Genomic DNA, 23,499 nt, shown 5'->3' with positions numbered 1-23,499 from the left:
AAAGCCTTTAAACCCACCTTATCATCATCGCTGCAAACACTATACAAACACGGAGATCTACGAGCTTGCCTTGCACATCGATCTCACTGACTGGGCTGGATTGCAGTTCTCCTTTCTTCCCCCCCCAAACTGCAGAAGATGTTAGCGACTAGAGCTATGGCTTCGACTGTTTTCTGTCACAAATCCACAAAAATTGCTCTAACACTAAGTGTGCAGACTCCCCCACCCCATCCTCAGATTTAAGCACATGAGATGCCCAAGGTGCTGTCTCTTCCACTCCTAGCGATTTCTCAGCACCTCCCATTACTGGACCCTACAGTGGCATGCACACACTCAGCAAAGATCTTGGTCAAGGTTCTCCAGAGGGACTACTGAGTTTGGCTGCCTAACTTGAGGCATCTAACAGGGGCCTGATTCTCAGAGAGAGTGGATGCTCAGCACTTTCTGGAACACAGGCTCCTTTAAGTGGTCTCCAATTAAGCATCCAGAACCATCAGTCTGAAAAAAATCTTAGCCCTTGTGATCAGAGAAGCGGTGTTTGTGGGCGAGTTTGTTTTTCAAAATGACTGACACCTCCTGGAGTAAGTTAATTTCTCTTTGGTTCAGGTTCTTATGTCTTTCCCATCACCAAAATGTCTTGGAAAAAGCATGCTAGCTTTCAGTCACGAAAGGATTAGATCTCTTGGATATGGCCTTAAATCCTCTGTTTTCTTCTACCGCACTTTCAGTAAGCCTTGGGGTTTTTTCCTAATTTCCTCGGTTAACATTTCCCCTCCCTGCCTGCATGGTGTGAGCACTAGCTGGCTGCAGCTCAGAGAAGGCTGCGTTTCAGGATTGCTTTTATCGCTTTGAGATGAAAGGTGTTCTTGAAAAGGACAATATTGTATGAAGAATGGCATCACCATGTTTCAGGGCATAAGCTAGTGGGGCAGGGGCAGGAAGAAACTTGTATCCACAGCACAGCATTAGCTGTTGCTGGAGACAGACTAATGCTTCACCTAGTCTGGTGAAGTATAGTCACCTATTTCAGTACTGGGCAATCCTTGCATTCATAAGATGGCCACAGGTGTGCAGTAGAAATGAACCTACAAACATCTGGTAAAGCAAAGCAGCTGCCTTTGGATTTAAAATATCTGCTCCTAAATGTATACAGATGGGCAAAGCAGAGCGCATAAAGGGTGGCAATATCTAGGGAGAAAAGATGAAGGAGAAAATTCAGACTCTTCATAAGCAGCTAAGTGAGCAGCAACAGCGTTGCACTCGCTTACGCCAGGCTTGAATTTGGCCCTAGGTCTGCACTGAAACCTGAGCTATTTCAGAATCACAGACTATCAGGGATGGAAGGGACCTCAGGAGGTCATCTAGTCCAACCCCCTGCTCAAAACAGGACCAATCCCCAACTAAATCATCCCAGCCAGGGCTTTGTCAAGCCTGACCTTAAAAACTTCTAAGGAAGGAAATTCCACCACCTCCCTAGGTAACCCATTCCAGTGCTTCACCACCCTCCTAGTGAAACAGTTTTTCCTAATATCCAACCTAACCTGCCCCACTGCAACTTGAGACCATTACTCCTTGTTCTGTCATCTGCCATCACTGAGAACAGCCGAGCTCCATCCTCTTTGGAACCCCCTTTCAGGTAGTTGAAAGCAGCTATCAAATCCCTCCTCATTCTTCTCTTCTGCAGACTAAACAATCCCAGTTCCCTCAGCCTCTCCTCATAAGTCATGTGCTCCAGCCCCCTAATCATTTTTGTTGCCCTCCGCTGGACTCCCTCCAACCTTTCCACATCCCTCTTGTAGTGTGGGGCCCAAAACTGGACACAGTACTCCAGATGAGGCCTCACCAATGTCAATCTGCTGGCAATGCCCCTACTGATACAGCCCAAAATGCCGTTAGCCTTCTTGGCAACAAGGGCACACTGTTGACTCATATCCAGCTTCTCGTCCACTGTAACCCCTAGGTCCTTTTCTGAAGAACTGTTGCCTAGCCATTCAGTCCCTAGTCTGTAGCAGTGCATGGGATTCTTCCTTCCTAAATGCAGGACTCTGGGAATAAGTTTATGTCTATACAAAGGTTGGAACTAGATGATTTAAATCTCCGAGAAAGTTAGAGGGAGGGACTGGAAGTATTCTATAGAAGGAGGAGGAGGCCCTTATATTGCTCATGGTCAAGTTTAATGATCCCAATACTGAGTCACAATCAAAGTTGTTGGATGAAAAGGCCTGTGCTCAACCCAGCTGTGAACAGCCCCTTTCTGCATTAGCAGTTCCTGGAATTTTGTCATTCAGATATCAGACTCATGCTTTGCCTGTGTTATATTCTGTGTTTGTACAGCACCTAACACAATGGGGTCCTGGTCCAGCTGCTCCTGCAGCACAACAACAAACATCGCTGAGCATTTCTAGGACCTGCAAAAGGCTGGATCCTGAACAACGGTAACTTCACTGACAACTGTGGGTGCTCAATACTGCTTAGGATCCGGCCCTAACTAGTCTGATGGATCATGTCTAGAGCATTTCTGGGGGAATGGAGAAAACAAACCTTAGTCTCTATGATGGGAAAACCTGAGGGGAAATGTGTTACTATTACAAAGCACCTTTGATTCTGAAGTGTACCTAAACAAACACCAGTATAGCGTAAATACAGGACATACTTCCCCACTGCTAAGATGCAGTTGCCTCTGGGGTGCACCGTGGCAGCTGTATAGCAGGGCACATTAATGTGATGTAACAGTTTAGGACAGGAAGGGAAGAATACTTAGTTTAATTCAGGGTTTCTTAACCTGTGGGTCAGGACCCAAAATTGGGTCGTCAGAATGTTTCAAAGGGTCGCGTGGCAGCTCCTGTCCCGCGGAGCTGGCTGGGCTCGCCTCCCTGATCCAGATACTGCAACCTCTAGGGTCCCAGTGCCACTCAGGGTTAGCCCAGCTGTCATGACGACGGGAGTCCAGGTGGGCTAAATTTGAGTGAGTGCCACTGCAACCCCATGAGCCAGGTCACAACTCCATTCACACAAATTTGGTCCAGTCAAGGGGGGCAGGGTCAAACCTGAGCGACGCTGCAACCCCATAGGTTGCAACGCCTGGAGCAGAGAGCCAAGCCCCGCCAGCCCCATAGCACAGGAGCTGCCACTGTGGGGTGACTGATGGACAGGATCCAGCCGCCCATTCCTCCCAGGGGCAGGATCTGACCAAAACCACCCCAGGACCTCCAACCCCAGACTATTTACTGGGTCGTGAGAGGCCATAAACATTTACAAATGGGTCCTGAGCTCAAAAAAGTGGAGAACCACTGGTTTAACTGAAACGGCAGGGGACACGTAACTACCCAAGATATGTTACCAGAGTGGGAATTCAGCCAGAGACCCACCTCTAACCATAGAAAAAATGCCTTGAGATCATTAAGAACCACAAACAGACAGGCCCTCCATTTTGTTTCACCCCGAGGGTGGTGCCTGTAAAGGCACAGCACCCCTATCACTGGCCTGGGGCTCTGACTCAGAGGGAAGAGCCCCAGCTAGTCACTAACTAACACCTGACCCCAGAATTCTTCCAGAAAAGTACTGAGTGTGCAACTTTGCTAGTACAGGAGATCGAAACCGGATGGCAGAACACAGTGGTACGGTCAGATCTCTTCGCAACCACCTCCTCCACGGAGGGGACGAAACAGAATCCCTGTTTTTACTGGCTTCTCCTGCTCTTCTTGTCCATCCCAGCTCAACTCACTATCGTTTCCCCAGTTCTTTCTCCATCGTTCCCCTTCTCCTCCCTATCATGACATTTTAGTCAGAAAAGAGTTAAACTGACATAAAAGAGCAAAAAAATAAACTCTCCATTTCACTCTGTAATGGCATTTTTCTTTTAATCTTTAGTTGGTAACTCATGTATGAGCAGACAGGGTCCTAAAAGTTCACACCGATCACACCCAACTGAGTGCCACATCTTTGTCTGGCCCATGCCCAATGCCTCCCCTGGCAGAGGAGTTTGTGTTACACTCTCCTGACCAAACAGCAGCCATTGCCATTTGGGGCTGGTAAGCTCAGCTTGCTCCCTGAGAGGTATCCCAGAAGAGGGGCGGCCTGGATTAAATGGAAAATCCTGTTCAAAGGCAAACTCCCCTTAGCAGATTGAATCCATGGATTCAAGAGGCTTGAAATTGGTTTCTCCTTCAAGGTGAGTTGGAAGGTTTCTAACGGCTGAGATCGAAGGTCAAGATTACGTGTTCCTCCTGAGCAAGCCAGTGACATCAGAAACGCTAGAGTAAAGCAGGAAGCTGCCTTCCTTATGTTGCCTTAGGGAAATAATGTCGAATCTTTCAAGAGACACAGAAACTAGAAGTGAAGTGTAGGCAGATACTGTAAAGTGAGAGAAAATTATTTTCATTTGTTTTAAAAATGTATTGATCTGTAATTTTATATTCTTATAACGCACTCAGAAGTTTAGGATTAATTTTTTAAAAGTGATGTGTGATTTTGGTTGCCCCAATTTTGGAGACACTTTAAAGGGGCCTGATTTTCAGAACATGCTGAGCACCTGACCTCTAAAAGGCAGGTCTCCTTAAACTGTCAAGTTTGGCCCCCAAAATCACAAGTTGTTTTGGAAATTTAGACTTTTTTTGCATGTATTTTTAAAGCATTTCCGTTCACTCTTAAGAGGTATTCGCAATTTTAAAATCAACTCATTCTATTACTGATTTGGTATCTTAGAAAACAATTGCACTTATTTTACTTTTGCCATTCGGATCCAACCTGGGCTGTAATAATTGTCAGAGATTTTGTGTTAAGTAAGATATCTGACTTTTAATTTATATTGCAGCTTATTTAGTGTTTCATTGATGATCACTTTTATGCCAGTAGCAATGCTATTTTAAAATCCACTTTACACTTTAATCCTAATTGCAGGTGCTAACACCAGAGAGAATTTATTAATTTGTAAGCGTTACTGTACCAGATTGAGTCGTGTGTCACTTCCTTTCACCACTGATCTGATCACACTCAGGCCTTTGGGGGATAACACAGGGAGTGAATGCAGACTTAGTCCCATTTTGTTTAATTAAAATTTGTAGAGCACTTTGAAGATGAGGAGCACTATAAACATTCCGTATGAGTGAAATTCACCTCTGTGAAGGGCCAGCGTGAGCACTATGAACCATCTCACACTCAAATCTTGGGGCTTAAGCAAAATTTGAGTGTTGCACACGCCTGATACTGACCTTTTGCACACAGGTGAATGTCACCAATTACTAGTGACAGAATAAAATTAATAGCAGACATGCTGCCAGAGTGAAAAGCTTAGACTAGGGAGAGAATAGTGTCATGGCAAGTTAAAATATTTCCCCATCATCTCAGGGCAGAACACAGGTAGCCAGTAAATGGGCAATCCGTAGTCCACATGAGCTATTGGATACAGTGTAACAGTTACATACCTTGTTCCATATATGTTTCCAGAGAACTCTGCATGCTCAATGAATTCGCCAGCATCAATTTCTTTCTGCATTTGTTCTCTGGTCACAAAGTGGTACTCTGGATCCAGCAATATTGAAAAACAATCTATATCAGTGTGCAGCTTCCATCTGACTTAGAACAAGATAAAGGCTCAGGGCCATGTGCACACATTTGGACACTTAAAACGTACTGAAGCACCTGAGGGTATGTCTACACTACAGGATTAATCCGAATTTAGATAATTCGAATTTGGGAAACAGGTTGTATAAATTCGATTGTGCGCGGCCACACTAAGCACATTAATTCGGTTTTTAACCACATTAATTCGGTGGTGTGCGGCCACACTACCCCATTACTTTAACCACAGTAATTCGGTGGTGTGCGGCCACACTAACCCTAATTCGAATTAACAAAATCGATTTAGGCGCTACTCCGCTCGTCGAGGTGGAGTACAGAAATCGATTTTAAGTGCCCTTTAATTCGAATTAACTGGCTCTGTAGTGTGGACGGGTGAAGGGTTAATTCGGATTAACACAGCTAAATCCGAATTAAAGTCGTAGTGTAGACCAGGCCTAAATGCCTATGTTAGGGAACTAAATGCTTATTTAGGTGCCTAGCTTTCAGGCACTCAAATTAAAAAATTTGGCCCTTGGTTAACACATACAGAAACACAATGGATCCCCGCACCCCGCTCATGGTATTTAATTATCTCCAATGCATCTTTAATAATTGGCCGGATATACTGATGCTGCTGTTTACGTTGCCTCTTCTACTCTCCAGATCTCCAGTGACCTCTCTCATTACAGTGCCATGCTTACAACGCGCTACAGTAGTAGATGAGAAGTCATTTCAGCCTAAGTGCCTCTATTTTTAGAGGCTTATTGTGCCCCCGTCCCCGAAACAAAACCCACTTTGGCTGAAATTTCTTCTTCTCAGTTGAAAGGTAAACTTTCCTTTGGGAAAGTAGGTAAAAATCTCATGTGGACCTTTTTGAGCTATTCAGGCATAAAGACACCAGTAAGACATTTCAGTTGCTTTTCAGTGCTGGGTTGACTCTAATGTCCCTGCATTTTAAACCTCAGTTGCTTTGGCAACTGAATTAAATTACACTGTTCCCTCCAAGTCAGTAGTAAAACAATGACCCCAGAATGCTTTTTGGGAGGGGCCAGGGTTCTATTCTGTGCTACTGGAGGCAAGGTCTCTTGGAATAGGGATGAAATCCAGAGCCTTACTATTAGTAGTTGGCCTTTAAGATCTAGATTTTCAAAACTGGGTGTCTAGAGTTTCGCTCTTAAATCCACCTGAAGGTACCTAAATTAAATGGCCTGATTTTCAAAAGTTTTGAGCACCCAGTAAGTCCCATTGAAGTTAATCAGAGCTGCCGAGTACTCAGCACTTCGGCACATTCTGTCCTAAACTGTTGTATAAGATTGCTGTGTGCTATTACGCAGCTGCTATCTCCTACAACAGAGGCAGCTGCATTTCATTTGAAGGTGAAGCGATCCCTGTGTATAGTTTGTATCTTCAGTTTATAAAACAGGGCTTTGGAGCTGTGCTCCGGCTCCGCTCCAGCTCCAGGCAAAAACCTGCAGCTCCACTGCTCCGGAGCGGCTCCACGCTCCAGCTCTGGGCTCCGCACCAAAGCCCTGCTTTGGGATCGTTCAGAATGAAAGGTCCTATGTACGTGTAAAATACTGTTATTGGACACGTACTAAAGTAAATACACTCCATAAACTCTAAGTAAATAAGGTCTGACTTCCCCGCAATTGCACTTTCACGGAACATGCCCATAAACAACAAAGCTTGCTCAAACATGTACTTATCCATTGGTTACAAGCCCTATTTGCTCTTCATTGTCTACCAGCAGAACTAGCTGCTCCTCTCAGGTTCTCAGAGCAGTAGCCCTACCTAATCTGACAATACAACAAAGGGCAATACACTGACCTTTGCCATTCACTTCTCCGACTCTTGGTTGCCTTGTGGTATCTGGAAGCAAACACAGTCTCTGTAATTTTGTAGTTCACACAAGAATATAATAATGTAAAAGCAATACAAAGCCACTTACTCAGCAGCATACACAGGCTTCAATTCGATCACTTGGTAATTTGATTCTCTGTTTAATTTGATCAAAGCTTCTGGACCCAATTTGCACCTTTTGTTTCTAGGTGCCTTAAGTGGGTATTATTAGATGATTCAGTCATTGCTTATAGAGGGGAAGGATGGTCCAGTGGTTAGGGACTTGGGACTTGTGAGACGCAGATACAATTCCTCGTTCCAGCACAGACTTCCTGTGTGACACTGGGCAAATCACTTAGGGTTTGTCTATACAGGAAAAAAGCCTGTGTTAGCTAATCTGCTCTGCCTTCCCATGTAGACATTCTTACTGTGCACTAAGAAGGCCTTTGTGCTCATTAGCTTAATAAACTTCGGCAGTGCATTAAGGTAAACTGATTGAGGGAGTCAGTGTGGGGTAGCTACTGTGCTTTAAATTCACACCTTAGTTTACTGTGCCTTAATCTCCTTGTGTAGACAAGCCCTTAGGGTATTGTAGTGAGGTGGTGTGGTTCCCCACTGCCCTGGAGAGGGACAAGCCCCTCTCAACACCAGAGTGGGCGGAGCCAGCGAGTCCTGCACCCGCCCCCCAGAGGTCAAGGGGCAGGACAGGAAGTATAAAAGCCCGACTCCAGAGCTCACTCGGGAGGTGGCCTAGCTCCTGGTTGGGAGACCCCGGCGACTTACAACAGACCCGAGGACTGGCCTGACCTGCCGACGCCCGATGCCGACCAGAGCCCGGAGGAGCTGCCCGGCCTGCCCCTTGCCAGTTACTTAGAGGAGCTCATGGTGCTTGACCCCCCCCGGAGGACACCATCTGGACCCAGGTACCTCTAGAGGGGGAGTTAGGAAGTAGCCTGGAGGCAGCTGACCCTAGTCTGGCTGCAGCACTGCCAGAGCCCATGTCAGTATGTTGCGGCCGGGATCCCCACTGACTCAGCAGCGGGCCGTCTGCTCCTGCTAGGGTCCTGGGCTGGGACGCAGTGGAGTGGGCAGGCCTGCGTCCCCCCGGCCACCCAGCTTGTGGCTGGCAGTCTCCCTCTCTCCCAGGCTCAGAGATTTGGGTTAACTTTTAAATCTCGCACAACTTCCTGGATACCGTATCCAGTGATAGAGGCTTTATCAGTCAAATACATTTTAGTGCCTGCAAATGGGAGGGCTACATTTATCCTGTTCCATTTAAACATTTTTCCATCTGAAATTGAATATCACAACTTCAAGTAATACGTATCTTTTAGAGACTGTAATCACTTTGGGGCAAAGACTGTGCCTTCCCATATGTCCATACAACACCTACCACTCGGAGAATGCTACTGGAAACAAGCAAACAAACAGCATCTTCTTGTCACATCAATAAAGACAAAGCACAGATTATATCACAGGTCATCTACTCAGAGTCCTGTAGCAATGATCCAGTCGTGGGGTATTCGTTTACTATCTGACTCCTTATCTTAGGTGAGTGCCAGCCACCTTCGTATCTGGGCACTAGAAAAGTATATATGATAAAATCAACATTCACAGCTCTCCACATTTTGGAGGTGGATGGGAGAGGCAGTAAGTTAGCCATATAATAGGGCTATTTATGTACTAAAGGAATCCACCACACACTTCTCATGTAGAGAAAACAAAGACTGCTATATAGCTTACAGTTCTAAGCAGGAAAATAAATCAATGAGCCAAAACAATCACTGGCACAAGCGGGTAAGTAACTCAGTGTCAGGATATAATAATCTGAATAGAAGAGCAGAACTATTCTGCTGACTCACCCTAACAGCCAGACCACATAGGTCTCATTAAATCAACCCACAGAAAGGTTAAAGCTTGCAGAAAAGCCAGTGGGGTCTTGCACAGCGGAATCTTAATCAATTCTCTTGGGGGTGTTTAGAGGACACAAGCCATACGTTTATAAGTAGTTCTGCTTTAGGGCTTTGTGACTTTAAGACTAAAGACAAATCCCAGGAAGGAATGACTCTGAACAACATCCATTGCATGCTGTGTTAGGTGTATCATGAAGATACCAACGCTTTAAAAGGTGCAATTTTAATGAAGTTACATTTACACTAGTAGTAAAACATGGCCCAAGTTATGTAAACATACTTACTAGCACACAAGTTAAGATAGATCCATGAACCCAAGCCACAACAGCTAACATGCAATTTTTATGATTTGGGGGCTAACTACGTTGAAAACTATGTGTAGTAGCTACGCAGTCAGGCCCTTGGCTGTTATTAAGCTTCGGTTTCACTTTCCCTGCCCCCCCCGGCTGGGTCGCGCACAAATACTCACGAGAGACACTGAAGCCGAAGACATTGCCGTAGTCTTTAAGCAGCATTTTTAACAAAGTGCTCTTTCCTGCACCCGATGGGCCACTCAGAACTACCGGTCTTGGTCCCGTCATGGCTGCAGATGGGAAAAAACCAAACACCTCTCTTGGTTAGAAACACAGAATCATAAGAAATGCCAGCTTTAGATTCCAGCAGATGCCACATGCACTTGCAAGCTACTGCAGCCAACTACGCAATCATCAGCAAACAAATGGCACCGCCTAGGGGAGGAAAAGGGGTATCAGAAGAAACAGTAGAGGGGAACTGGGATGAAATATGAAATCAGATAAGCATAAATTCTCACAATGTATGGCTGAAGTGACTAGTTTAGTGCTGGTGATGAAATGTGCTGGACTGACAGCCCTAGAGAGCAACATCCTCTATCCAGAGAGCAAACACAGGATGAGCAGCAACAGGACAAGATTTCCTCCCACTGTGCCTCAACTCTTACCTGGAGTGGACATCCCTAGGCCAAAGTGAGCTCAGTCTCCAGGATCCAGTCAGTTATGGCCTCTCTACTGAGACTGCTAACAAGAGGGACAGCTAGTGCCAAGTATAGGGTGAATTCAATGCGGTGTGGGCAAGTGCCCCCAAGGAACTGAACTGAGATCAAACTCACTTCATATAGACCCACTGAGCAGCAGTCAGACGGATGCCAGTGGCTACTAAGCTGGGCAGGATTCATCCTGAGAGCACAAGATTCCCTTTTTCCTATTACCCGGCCCCTGAACCATTTAGTCCCAAGGGATGGACTTTTCTCTAAACAGAAAAGGGACTAGTATTCAGTTTGCTGGACAGTATAAAGAAGCATGTTTACATGGGTATTTGGTTTGTAGGTTGTCAGGGGACCCTTTTATACTCAATTGTTGAGCCAAACCATGTTTTTCCCCCAGTGTACCTACAGTCTATATAAATGCCATCTGTTATCCCAATAGAACACCTTGTACATACACAATGCGATGTTCGTTTACCACATGTGTTTAATAAAGGTGAGCAAAAACATCTGCACTGCAAGGTCTCAAGGAAGTAAAACTGCCAAAGAACCGGTTTTGCTCATTTTTTCATTTTCACTGATGCCAGTGGAATAACACTTCCTGATCTAAGTGACACACGGATAAGAAACTTATGTATGATGCAGCTTGGGAGGGATGGGGAAAGAGAATCCAACTCAGCCATAAAAGCTTGAATCACAAGGCCGGGGAATGTAAAAGAAGAGCAACTGACCCAGGCACTGTAGATGTTGCCTCAGAACTTTCATCATGAACAAGCTGAACTGCTCATTTCAAAGAGGAAAAAGCCAGGGAGACGGGCATGTCTAGGAGACTGGTCACACATTGCAGAGCCCTTCACCTTTACCAAATCCTGGCCAGGTTGGTAGTGACTGAAAACCATTACCCTCTGACAGCTGTTTGGTGGCCTCAGTCCAGTCTGCCTTGGACAAGAGTCCACATAACCCCCCTCCACCATAAATAGTTGACAACCTCAGCAGAGGATGGAACGGGTAAGTGTGCCTAACACCCCCTCATTGTTGGCCCCTCCAGGTCATACCAGAGGCACTGTGGTGATGGAAGCCACCGTTCTGTGACTAGGTGAGGACTTCGATCCCCATGGCTATGAACCACTGCACTTTCATCAGTATTGAGTTTACATGAAAGTTTACAAGAAAAGTACATTATCATGCTGCAACATTTTGGACTCTGTTATGAGGGTGCAAACATACCCACTCTCTCCAAGGTTGGGGTCTTTGTCTCTCTGTAGTGGTTGAGCCACACAAGTGGATAAGGGTCTACTACAGCAACGTAGCGGAATTACTCAAGCTTGAGCTCCAACAGTAGAAGCTCCTGTACTGAAGGTTACAGGTTCAAACCCCAATGAAGTCTTTCCTCTACTAAAAGGTAACACTCCTGCCCCCACTACTCTTTCCCCCCCCCAACCTCCCCTAAATAAAATCCCAATGTACATTCTGATCTCTGAATCAGGGGCAGCTCTATGTTACTTGCCGCCCCAAGCACGGCAGTCAGGCGGCCTTCGGCGGCACGCCTGCGAGCGATCCGCTAGTCACGCGGATTTGGCGGCGTGTCTGCGGGTGATCTGCCGGTCCCGCACCTTCGGCATACCTGCTGCCAAAGCCACGGGACCGGCGGACCTCCCGCAGACACGCCGCCAAAGGTGCCTGGAGCCGCCCCTGCTCTGAATGCTCTCTCTCTGCAGACCCGGCCTCTTTTGGCTCAGCATCTGCAGGCAACTCTCAGCAAGGATCTTACTCTCATGCAGAGTAGAGGGAAGAGGGCTGTTTCAGACAGATGACAGAACTAATTTTTTTAAGTCAAATAAAGCCTTTCTGTTGGTGGTCAGTGGTAGATGGGTAGTGGTGATCTGAGAAACACACACAAAACCAGCCTCTTATCACACTTGGCAAGGAGCGAGAATTCCTTCACAATACTGAATTCCAAGTCTCAGTGCCCTTCTTCCCTCCACGGAGGAGCCTAGCTCGAACCCTAAACTGGAAAGTAGGCAGCTCCTCTACTCAATCTCATTGTGACACTGACTCACTGCGTGACCTTGGGCCAGACACAACCTACCAGCGACTGTTTGCTTACCTAGTAGGGAGGGGGGGAAGGGAAGAGGGAGTATTCACTTGCATAATTTCCTGGGGTGTGAGGTGAGTTAATAATTAGCCAACGCTCATACAGGTGCAGATGAATTGCATCCTGTATTGGCATGCAGAGCACCCCCAAAGGAACAATCCTGCACTAGTAACAGTTGCTGGACTAAAAGATTCAGTGGGTCTCATCTCAAACTCGTAAAGACACAAACAATTAGACACTTACAGAATTAGTCCCAGTCACATATGCTCTGCAGGCTTAGCTAACGTGACAACTCAGACTCAGGGCAGGTAGAACAGAGCAGGTGGATTACTTGTGTATCTCTAACTCTAATCTGCACAGCTCCACAGTCCATCCAGACGCTATATTTATAAATTCAGCAAGCTCCAAAATCAGCACACGAATCCTCTGTATACCCCATACAGGATATTATGCATTACCAGACACTTGCCTGACAACTACTAATCTCTGTATACACTGAAGAAGGGAATTTTTATATATATAAGGAAGTCTTGTTTGTACAGGATTCTACCAACACAAATTTATTTTATTACAAAAGAACCCCTAAGAAGTTAATTAAAAGCACTATTCAAGTAGGGACTTTACCATTTTACTCTTATAAAAACATAGCAACTGGAAAATGAAGACACATTAGATTTACAATCGCTCCCCAACTTACACAAGGCGTTCCGTTCCGGAACATCTTGCGTAAGTCCAATTTTCCGTAAGTCGGGAATGTATACCCGACAATTACGCAAAAAAAAAAAAGCTTACAGAACTTACGGAACTTTTTCCGTAAGTCCGGATTTGCGTAAATCGATTTGCGTAACCTGGGGAGCGTCTGTATTATTATTTAATTTATTCCCCAGGAATTGGTCCCTACAGCATATTTAATAGTGTTTTATCCTATCTAGTTTTTAATCACTTCCCTTGGGATATACATCCACTGTTTAATAAACCTCACAGTTAGAATTTCAACCTACATTGTCTTTCCTTCCAGCCCTTAGTCTTTGGCGGAGTAACCACTAAATTTCAAAAGTCATGCTAGATACCAAAGTGGAGAAAATGCATTCCCGTCCACTTGCCAACTACTGAAAAGGCAACGGGATCTTAATGGTTAGAGCAGAGGATGAGGAATAAAGAGCCCCGCGTTTTATTACCAGCTCTGCTGCTAACTCACTGCGTGAACTTGCACGAGTCACTCAGTCTCTCTCTGCCTCGGTGTCCACTTTTCCTATCCATAAAATAAGGATAATCGCTAAGTGATAGGGTCATGATGAGGCTTAATTAAAATGCTTTTAACAACAATGAGGCTCTGCAAGTGCAAATTATTATTACTGTTTTGTTCTAGGAAAGCACCAGATATATAAGGCAGCTTTTTCTCCAGCCCTCCAAAAGCTGAATAGTAACTAAGGCTACATCTACACTACAGACTATACAATGGCACAGTTGTACCACTGCAGCTGCAGTAAGGTCTCCCAAGTAGCCGCTCTATGCCAATGGGACAGAGCTCTCCCGTGGGCATAATTAAATCAACCCCAACACACCCTGACACTCAAATGCCAACGAGGATCTTTGCCGCTTATCTAGGCATTAATAATTCACTCTTCACCACAGTATCTGCCTGCTAACAAGAATTCCTTAGGCTGCCTGAAACACAGAACTCTTCAGTCTCCTACTTGTATATGCCAGTCGGGAGTGCTTGGATATTTTTATTCTTGCTGTCTCCTCTTTTACATTTTCTTTTCTCTGCTCGCATTTCTTTTCCTATCCGTTAACAGCCACTAACAGGAAAGGGAAATTTAAAGCAAACAAAATTTGTTACAGGAACTGCACTCTATTCAAAGCTGATCCAGAAAGGAGACAGAGATAATCGTGGTTGCTTAAATAGCACTGGCATATTAGCAGCATTCCCCAATTGCATGCCTTACCTTTTACTTTTATGCCCTTTTAGTCGAAGTATAAAATCCAGCTCTTTGTAACAGCAACAAACTGATAATGTGAGCGAGCAGGCAGAAAGCTGAGCTATTTGTGAACCATCTAAATCCTTAATTACAGAGTCTCCATCTTAAAGGAGCCAATGAAAACTCTCCGCTGATCTTTAATCTCCTCCTGTGGTTTCTTCCACTCTCCTACTATTCTTACTGCTAAATCTCCAGGCATGCCCGGGTAACACTCTGGTAAATGCCAGCATAAGCCTTCCACATCAAAGCATACTCGTTTTTTTAAGAAATACAAGGGACCAACTTAAGTGACTGTTTATATGTAACTGATCTGAAATATTACACATCCATAAAAAGAACATCTTAGCAGCAAAGACATGATCATCTATAAAAACAAGTACAATAGGGAAAGGGTTTGCTATTTAATTCAAGTTAAAAGAAGGAAATCTGGGTCAACTTTGACTGCATTCTCAATGCTGAGCTCTCAGGCACAGCTGTAAAGAGATAGAGGAAAAATTAGTAATCAGATCTTTATTTTATCTGTACCTTTCTCCATAGATAGCAAAAATTATTGAAACTGAACTAGGCCAGATTCTGATCTCAGTTACACTCTGGAGTTACACTAGTAGCTCCGCTGAGTTTAATTTTATACTGACATAACACAGACTCTGGATCTACCAATATACAAGAAAACAGTATAGACCAGGGGTCAGCAACCTTTCAGAAGTGGTGTGCTGAGTCTTCATTTATTCACTCTAATTTAAGGTTTCGCGTGCCGGTCATACATTTTAACTTTTTTAGAAGGTCTCTTTCTAGAAGTCTATAATATATAACTAAACTATTGTTGTATGTAAAGTAAATAAAGTTTTTTAAATGTTTAAGAACTTTCATTTAAAATTAAATTAAAATGCAGAGCCCCCCGGATCGGTGGACAGGACCCGGGCAGTGTGAGTGCCTCTGAAAATCAGCTCGTGTGCTGCCTTCGGCACGCGTGCCATAGGTTGCCTACCCCTGGTATAGACCCACTGCTTAGTGCTATATGGGCATATGCTAGATTCCATGTCCAGCTCAGTCCTGCAGACAGATGGGGTTATTTTTGTAACCTAGTTTAAGTCATTACCTTGACTCTCACTATGCCACTACTGATTTCTATTTTCACCTTTGTGTAATCATATCAATCTCCTCTAGCTGCTGTTTCTGCTGCCTGTATTTCATTGCAAGTTTATAAATGTCACCATAAACATGTTTGCAAACCAGTCATATTGAACAGGGCCTATGCCTATAGCCCGGTCTACACTGGCTGGAGAAATGCGTTCGCACAGGGTTGTAGCTAGCACAGTTTGGTGCTACAAAGCGGACAACAGTTCTTTACGTACAAGAACAACTATTCTAGCCAATACAGTGCTAAGACTAACTCCAGGAGCAGGGTCCAAGCTCTGTTTTTGAACCCTGTATAATTTCTGAACATTCTGGTAACAGTTACAAATATGGCTTTGTCAATAGCATGATTTGTAACTCGGCTGAGTGTCATGAAGGAGAAAGGTCTGTGTCTAAACAGGGGAAATGATATGGCTTAGGAGGAGGTCAGGCAAATTGGAGATTGCATACTAATAGGACTCTGGTAAGTAACTGGTTTCTAACTACCTTAAGGCTTATTTTTAGCATAATCCTGACAGACAGCAAGATAGACAAACGCTAAAAACTGCCAGGACGATTTAAATAATTTATTGCCATGTTTCTTGTTGTACTGAGTAAGCCCGGTGTGCTTTACCGCTGTGAGTAAAACCCTTTGGACGGTAATGGAATGCAGAGATTTTCACCCATACATCAGTAGTGCCAATCTGAAACTGAAAAAGGTGTTACCATCTGATGGCTCTTTAATGGCCTCTGTAAAGCAAGTCTGATGGTCTCAGTCTAGAGCCCGCTAGACAGGTGCCCACAGCACAAAAAACATCAGCACAACTGGTCCCCTCGTTGGCAGCTGCACAGACATTAAGGTCAACAGGAATCATTATGATCATCTAGTCTGACTTCCTGCATAATACAAGCCAGATAATTTCACCCAAGGAATCCTGCATTAAGCCCATAATTTCAGGTTAAGCTACAGTATTTCTTTGAGGAAGACACCCAACCTCAGCATAAAGGCCAAAGACTGACTGAGTCATGGGGACTGAACTATTCTTGTTCCTTAGAGACAGTCCCTTTCTTTTAAGTGGTAAAGATCTTATTGCTGCTGTTTGCGCAGTTGCTTGTACAATATTTGGGCTGTAGCTAAATAAAGGGCTTCGGGCCTAAAGCCAGGCTCCTAAACTCACATTTTAAGGTTTGATCATTTTGGTGTCAGTCTCCAGAACTGTCAGCCTAGCATCTTTCTCCAGCACAAAAATTAATTTTGAAATGTAACGAGAAAGGTCTGATTCAGTGCTGCAAGTAACACGTGTGTGGCTAGACTGGAGCGTTTGCCATGATACACTCAGGGGCATTTTAAACAAAATACTCAGTATATTACCCTTGTGATGTTAAGAGGAAAAATAGGACTTACTACATAGGCTGGCCTCAAAGTGGAATTACACAGTTCCAATAAAATAATTTGGGAATTACAAAAATATCTTGTCTGCCCTTATAAGGGCATGCAAACACAGGTGCATATCAAACACTCCACTGGTCTCTGAGCTGTCTGTTGTTATAGGCCGGGGTGGCCATCCTGAGCCTGAATTTATCTATGTACATTGCCAAAGAGCCACAGTAATACCTCAGCAGCCCCCTGTCAGCTCCCCCCTGCCTGCCAGCAGCCCTACTGATCAGCGCCTCCTCCTCTGGGGGGTGGGGGGAGGAGCGAGGGCATGGTAGGCTCAGGGAAGAGGGCAGGAAGGAGCGGGGGCCTTGGGGGAACAGATGAAGTAGGGGCAGGGCCTGTGACAGAGTCAGGGGTTGAGCAGCGAGCACCCCCCCGGCACGTTGGAAAGTTGGCGCCTGTAGCTCCAGCCCCCGAGTTGGTGCCTATACAAGGAGCCACATATTAAGAGCCGCATGTGGCTCTGGAGCCACAGGTTGGCCACCCCTGCTATATGCCTTAGCACACTAAGGGTACAATTAATCATGATTGGTGTCTTTAGGTGTCACCGTAATATAAACGGTCAATCATTTGGGCTTTCAGGCTCAATTCCTGGAAACAGAACAGATAGCTGGTAGGATAAAAGGGGTCTGGAAACATTAATCTAGTCAAAGAGTACTATTTTGGGAATTCAAATGGAAAAATAAACCTAGTTTGGGGCTTCCTAGTACACTCTAAAGCCATGCCCTACAGCCCTCTGTGAAAGTTAACTGGCAACACCATTTTCCTAGTCAGTTCTGCGCCAAGTTGTTGAACAAAAGCAACAGAAAAAGAAAGTGACATCTAAGCCAGGACAAACATCTGACTTAAAATAGCCAACCATTTAAATATTAAAACCTATCAGCTTTCATCATTTCTTTTTTCTACCCAAACAACTCCATGTAAAAATCTAACTAAACTGGCCTTACGAGGAACTCTACCTGAGTGAGCTTTTGGCATCATTGGGTGCTAATGTTTTGTTGACAGGGGTCCAGCTAGAGGTCAATGCATGTTGGGTATTTGCATAAAATCTGAGAAGGAGCAAACGCAACAGGAACATGGAATGCACCAAAGTACTGAAGGAACACAGGTAACCTCACGGGCATTAGTCCTCCTGATATATGCCCAGATGTTGCTAGGAGAGTCAAGCACACAAGGCAATGCATCAGAGGGGTCACCGTGTTAGGCAATGCACAGATCCAAGACATCTACTATATGATGCAACACCAATGCTGAGTCGACCGACATCATGACAAAGTTTTCTTGCCACCATTAAACCCCTAACATTGTCACTCACACACACAAGGGTTCATTTATGGCAACCAAGTGGAGGACAACCCTGTAGCATGTGCGCTCCAGCTCCCACCAGTTGAGCCCCTACCACTCAGTGCAGATCAGCCCAGGGCTACACGGTGTCACCTTAATTGACTCTGCATTGGAGTTGGCTGGTCTAGAGATGCAATGATCAAGTGGAGCTACATCAATAGCCCCCAAGACCTGTGACTGCGGCAGAGAGCCTCAAAATCGGAAGCAGCTCCTGGAATGCCAGCTGCTTGAGCGCAAATGTCTTCCAGTGACTTGGGGGACTGCAATGATCAGGCAATTGCATGTGCATGGATGTAGCCGGAAGCAGTATGAGAACACGACAAGAAGATGGGTAACCATTTCTTTTTGCTGTGCCTGTTCACCACTGTATTTGAGCATTTTAGCTATTTAAAGGCAGATCTGGGTTTGGGGTGGAGGTGTCATTACCCGCACAGACTTTGAGAGGTGCTATTTCAAACAACAATGCATTCAGATGACAATACCCATGGCCATCTGTACTGGACAGTTTGTTAAACTACGCCGCAGGTCCCTCAAGTTATATATCTGGGACTCCCCAAAGCCACCCCTACTCACTGCCCTCTACCATGACCTGTCCAATAGTACAGTATCCAGCGTGTTATTTATTTTAATATCAAAATGAATCCATTTTATATTGTTCCCAAATTTTCAACATGCCATAGCTTCATTAATAGGAAAGGGCATAGCTGCTTTGTAGAGATTGTCAAGGAGAAGCAGAAGGGTTTGCCAGTGGGGTAGGGCAGAGTTGGGCCTTTTTGATAGTCAAGAAGGCCTGGCGGGCATTTTTGGTTCATGGTACCCAGGAGGCAGCTGAAGCTTTTGATACTGGAGGCGGAAGATGCACCTCCTTTCTCTCTCCCTCTTTTGAGAAAAGATGACTAAGTTAGAGAGAGGGAAGGAGACTTACGTTTCTTGTTCCCCCACCCCAGCCACTCTGAAAGCAACACACACAGCTGCTACCTATCAGTACGGACACATCAGACTCGCATCTCCAACTGGTGTTGCAGAACAAGACATCGAAGCCATTGCTTTTTATTGGAGAGATCATTTTGTTTACAGCCTCCATCAGTGCCTTTTGACAGGTAAGGGCTATAACTTTCATGCAGAAGCTGCTTCGTTTCCCACCTGGTGGCTATGTAGAAGAGCCAGAAATGTGCCCTGATAATTAAATGGATCCCATCTGAGATTTAAAAAGAGGTTTGCATCTGAATGAAAGAAAGGAAAAATCCTATGGAGCAGTATAGGATTTTTTTAATAAAGAGAGTGATAAAAGGTGTAAGGTTCCATTAAAGGACAGAGTTTTAGTGACTCAGAACTGTTTTGCTGATTGAATTGCAGGCTGTGTTTTTAAATGGAAGTTATGAGTTATGAACAACACTCAAGATACCTGACATTTATGAGAGCTGCAGGAAATAAAGAGTAAATCTGAGAACCAACCAGATAGGATGCACTTGGGCAACAGCTGTCTATAGCTTCCTTTAGGAAACCATTGTGTAAGAACTCTGGAGAGGGTCTTTCAGGAAAGTATCTTAAGTGCTTTATAAACATTAAATCTCATACCATCAATCGGATGCAAATATTAGATGAATTTATAGATGGATAAAAGAAATCAATGGAAGTTAGGAGCCTAAATACCTTTGTGGATCTGGGCCAAAAAGATTAAGTGCCTGGCCCAAGGTCACAACTAGCCAGTGGGAGAGACAGGAACATATAATCCAGGAGTTTTGACTCCCGGTCTCCTTCTCTAACTAACTACTACACACAAAACACCCCATCCCAACTAATTCTGAATCTGGATAGTCATTGAACATTTTCTAACACTAATCCTTCTCTTTGGGAGTCAGAATGTAAACAGGGTCACTCCTATGTTAATATCCACATTTTTAAAGGATGTTGTTTTATACATTATGAGGGACTGCCAACTACCCTGTAGGTCATCACAGGACTGATTCACAACCCATGCTACTGAACATCACTACTGGAGTCTGGTTTCAAAAGATAAAAGATAAACAAAGCAGAACCAAGGATCTCTCCCCTCCGTCCCCCGCAAATTTGTTCCCACTTCTCCACCTTTGCTGGCAACCAACACAGCAGGCCTGTGCAGACTAAAAAGAGAGGTGGGGGGGGGGGTGGAGGAAGAAGTGATATGTGAATTGCAAATAATGAAGCAATTCTTTCCATAAGATCAGATAGCTGAGGCAGTCACTGTGGGTGGTTGCTAGTGCACATTTGTTAGGTCACTGCCAGTTGGCAATTGTCACTGCTGTGCCAGCGTTTGCCAAAAATAGCATTTACTGTACCATTTGTGGAAGATGGCCTACCACGAAGTGCACTGCTGCAAAACCACAGGCTTTGTTTTCTCACCAACCCTGCTGAGACACTCAACAGCATGAAGGTGGCAGTCTGATACCAGAGAGTAGATTTTTACCTCAGAGAGGGCAAATCCAAGTTCTCCAAGGCACTCACAGCTGCAAGAGTTTTCTAGTTCCTTTATGTGAGGCCTGATAGTGGCTCTTCAGGGGGTCTCAGATCCTGCATCTTATCCAAGTGCTCCCCTGCTAATTTGGCCTTGGCCTCCAACACAACATTAATTTGGTTCAAAGGAAATGTGAATGATATTGTCTTCACTTATCTGTAACCTGTTGAATGAATCATAGAATATCAGGGCTGGAAGGGACCTCAGGAGGTCATCTAGTCCAACCCCCTGCTCAGAGCAGGACCAATCCCCAATCATATTTTTGCCCCAGACCCCTAAATGGCCCCCTCAAGGATTGAACTCACAATGCTGGGTTTAGCAGGCCAATGCTCAAACCACTGAGCTAGCCCCCCCGTACTACATCTCACAATATATATCCCTGTACTTAATTAATCCTAGATCAAAAGTGTGTTAGTATTAAATGAGAATTTACCTGATGTGTAAACTGCATGAAAACTAATGAAGGATTGTTTCTGGCTATCACACTGTGTTTACGTTACGTTTACCCATCACATGAGATTGAAGCCTTTGAAATGTTAAAAATTGCTAACTTCAAAGCATGGGTCATTGTGTTCGACAATGGAAATTCAGACACAATCTGCAGGTGATATTCATCAAAACCCAAGTAGGTGAAGAAGCTGTTCAGATTGTCTTCTGTGAGCAGGATCTACGCTGGTTTAAAGGGAACGATCCTGTATCTCCGAACACTCACAGGGTTGCGTTCCAGATGCAAGACTGATATCCCCAGAGTTATTTTGGTAACCCTGACAGACTTATGGAAGCCTAGCAGATCACTGCATCTCTGCTATCATTTTGGACTTACAAACTTTGCCTCACCTGTTAATGTATTTTACCTGCTTTAACCTCTCAATAACTCATTTCTTTTCCTTAGCTAATAAATCTTCAGTTAGTTTACTAGAAAAATTGGCCACCAGTGTTGTCTTCGGTGTGAGATCAAGAGTATCCACTGATCTGGGGTAAGTGACTGACCCTTCGGGGTTGGGAGTAACCTCATGTGATAGTATAGTATCAGAGGGGTAGCCGTGTTAGGTTGGATCTGTAAAAAGCAACAGAGGCCTGTGGCACCTTTAAGACTAACAGAAATATTGGAGCATAAGCTTTCGTGAGTGAATGAAGTGGGTAGTCACTCACGAAAGCTTATGCTCCAATACTTCTGTTAGTCTTAAAGGTGCCACAGGACTCTCTGTTGCTAATGTGATGGTATAGCGATCAATAACACAAAGTCCAGTTTGTCTGGTGGCACGGTAGGCTGGAGATCCTGTTTGTGACTCTGCGGCAAGACTAATATAGTGATCCAGGAGCACACATTTATTACTGGCTTGGTGAAATCGAATTATAGAATATACCACCAGTTTGGAGTGTCTGCCCCATTTTCTGACAGTCTGACCCTCATAGTTGTGAGCCACTTCAGACAGCGTGACAGAGTATACAATTGAGTCCTTCACTGCTGTTGGTATTTTGGAGACGTGTGCCTAGCACACGACTGTTCTTTCCCTGCTGGCAAGTATGTTAACCAGTAGCATAAATAAATGTCTCCTAGATGGAGGATGACTATTTCATATACATCCAAGCAGACGTCCACTGGGGTACTCTAATATTCCATTGATTTTCATGGGGGAAGTGCAGCACAGTAGGTAAGCCAGAGCACAGAAAGTTCAGCAAAACTAGTACTGATTAGCAAAGGCTTGAAGAGAGAAGGTAATGAAGCCGTTTTAGGAGTAGAAAAGAAGATCAGAGGAGAGTTTTTTCTATAGCCTCAAGAGAGGTTTTTGGATTAGACACCTTTAATCTCATTTCCTATTTTTAGCATGTTCTTTATAAGCACTACATCCCCACCCTTCTAAACCATGGGACAACTGGTAGGGTCTTCAAAGCTCTGAAAGCCAATCTAGTTGAAGTTTTAAGTAATATGGCAAAAATTAATAATACTTTGCAATACACACACACACACACACACACACACACACACACACACACACACAGCATTTTGGGGCTTCGAAGACATCGTAGCATAACATGGTACCTTCCCTTCGGGCCCAGTGCGATAACTTAACTGAACAGTAAAGAATCATAACCTGCTGTTGTCCAGAGGAAGGCTGCTTAGGGTGGGGCATGCTCCAAAGCAATTGTAGACAGCAGTGTGCAATTGACAGCATGTGCTCGGGAAACAGAATTGCTGCGGTCAGCTCACGTGCAGAGACTTGTGCTTAATTAGCATTCTGACAGCAGAATGGCCTGCGTGAAGTTTTCATGGTGAACAGACACTGCACACACGCTGCATAAGAGACAAGGAAGTAATCTAAACATTCAATTCTATTCCCCAAAGGGATCAACCTATTCTAGACCTCCACTTTTCTCGGCCCACTTGAAAGCCAAGAGAGTATTTTCACTAAGACCTTACTAGGCACAATGCTAATTGACTAAATCACTCCCTCCAGATATGACTTTTTGGAAGCTGTGATGGTAAAGTTAAAGAACCTGTGCAATGCCACTGAGTCAGCTACTCCAGAATAAACCTCCAGCATCAGGATTTTATAAACACGACTAAAAATTCATTCTGGGTTGGAATTTGTTGTATTATGTCCCAGCACCTTCTTAAAATAAAAGCACAATGCCACAAACTTCTTACAGAGGTTTCAGTTTCTTGTGTTCCAGAAAACAGAAGGGAGGGAGAGCTGTGGGTAGGTCAGTGGGAGGG

General features: G+C 44.6%; 1 protein-coding gene across 2 annotated transcripts in view; it reads right to left on the bottom strand.

The window, feature by feature from the left end:
- The window catches only part of GUK1 (guanylate kinase 1), a 34,552-nt gene extending 11,586 nt beyond the window's left edge, over window positions 1-22,966 (bottom strand). The window contains exons 1-4 of one of the 2 annotated variants that reach the window (XR_002908589.3): window positions 22,877-22,966; window positions 9,781-9,894; window positions 7,387-7,428; window positions 5,424-5,520 (exon numbers count right to left, since the gene is read on the bottom strand). Coding sequence is in view for 1 of the 2 variants with exons in the window: in XM_024208282.3 (XP_024064050.1) it covers window positions 5,424-5,520; window positions 7,387-7,428; window positions 9,781-9,892 (251 nt within the window). In the remaining variant the exon portion in view is untranslated. The remainder of the gene's footprint in view (window positions 1-5,423; window positions 5,521-7,386; window positions 7,429-9,780; window positions 9,895-22,876) is intronic. The other variant, XM_024208282.3, reaches the window with a different exon arrangement.
- Between the last annotated feature and the right edge of the window lie 533 nt (window positions 22,967-23,499).

Source organism: Terrapene carolina, unplaced genomic scaffold (genome assembly GCF_002925995.2).
Source record: "Terrapene carolina triunguis isolate 2854851 unplaced genomic scaffold, T_m_triunguis-2.0 Scaffold111, whole genome shotgun sequence".
Classification (NCBI taxonomy): domain Eukaryota; kingdom Metazoa; phylum Chordata; order Testudines; family Emydidae; genus Terrapene; species Terrapene triunguis.
This window is presented reverse-complemented; position numbering and strand designations above follow the sequence as displayed.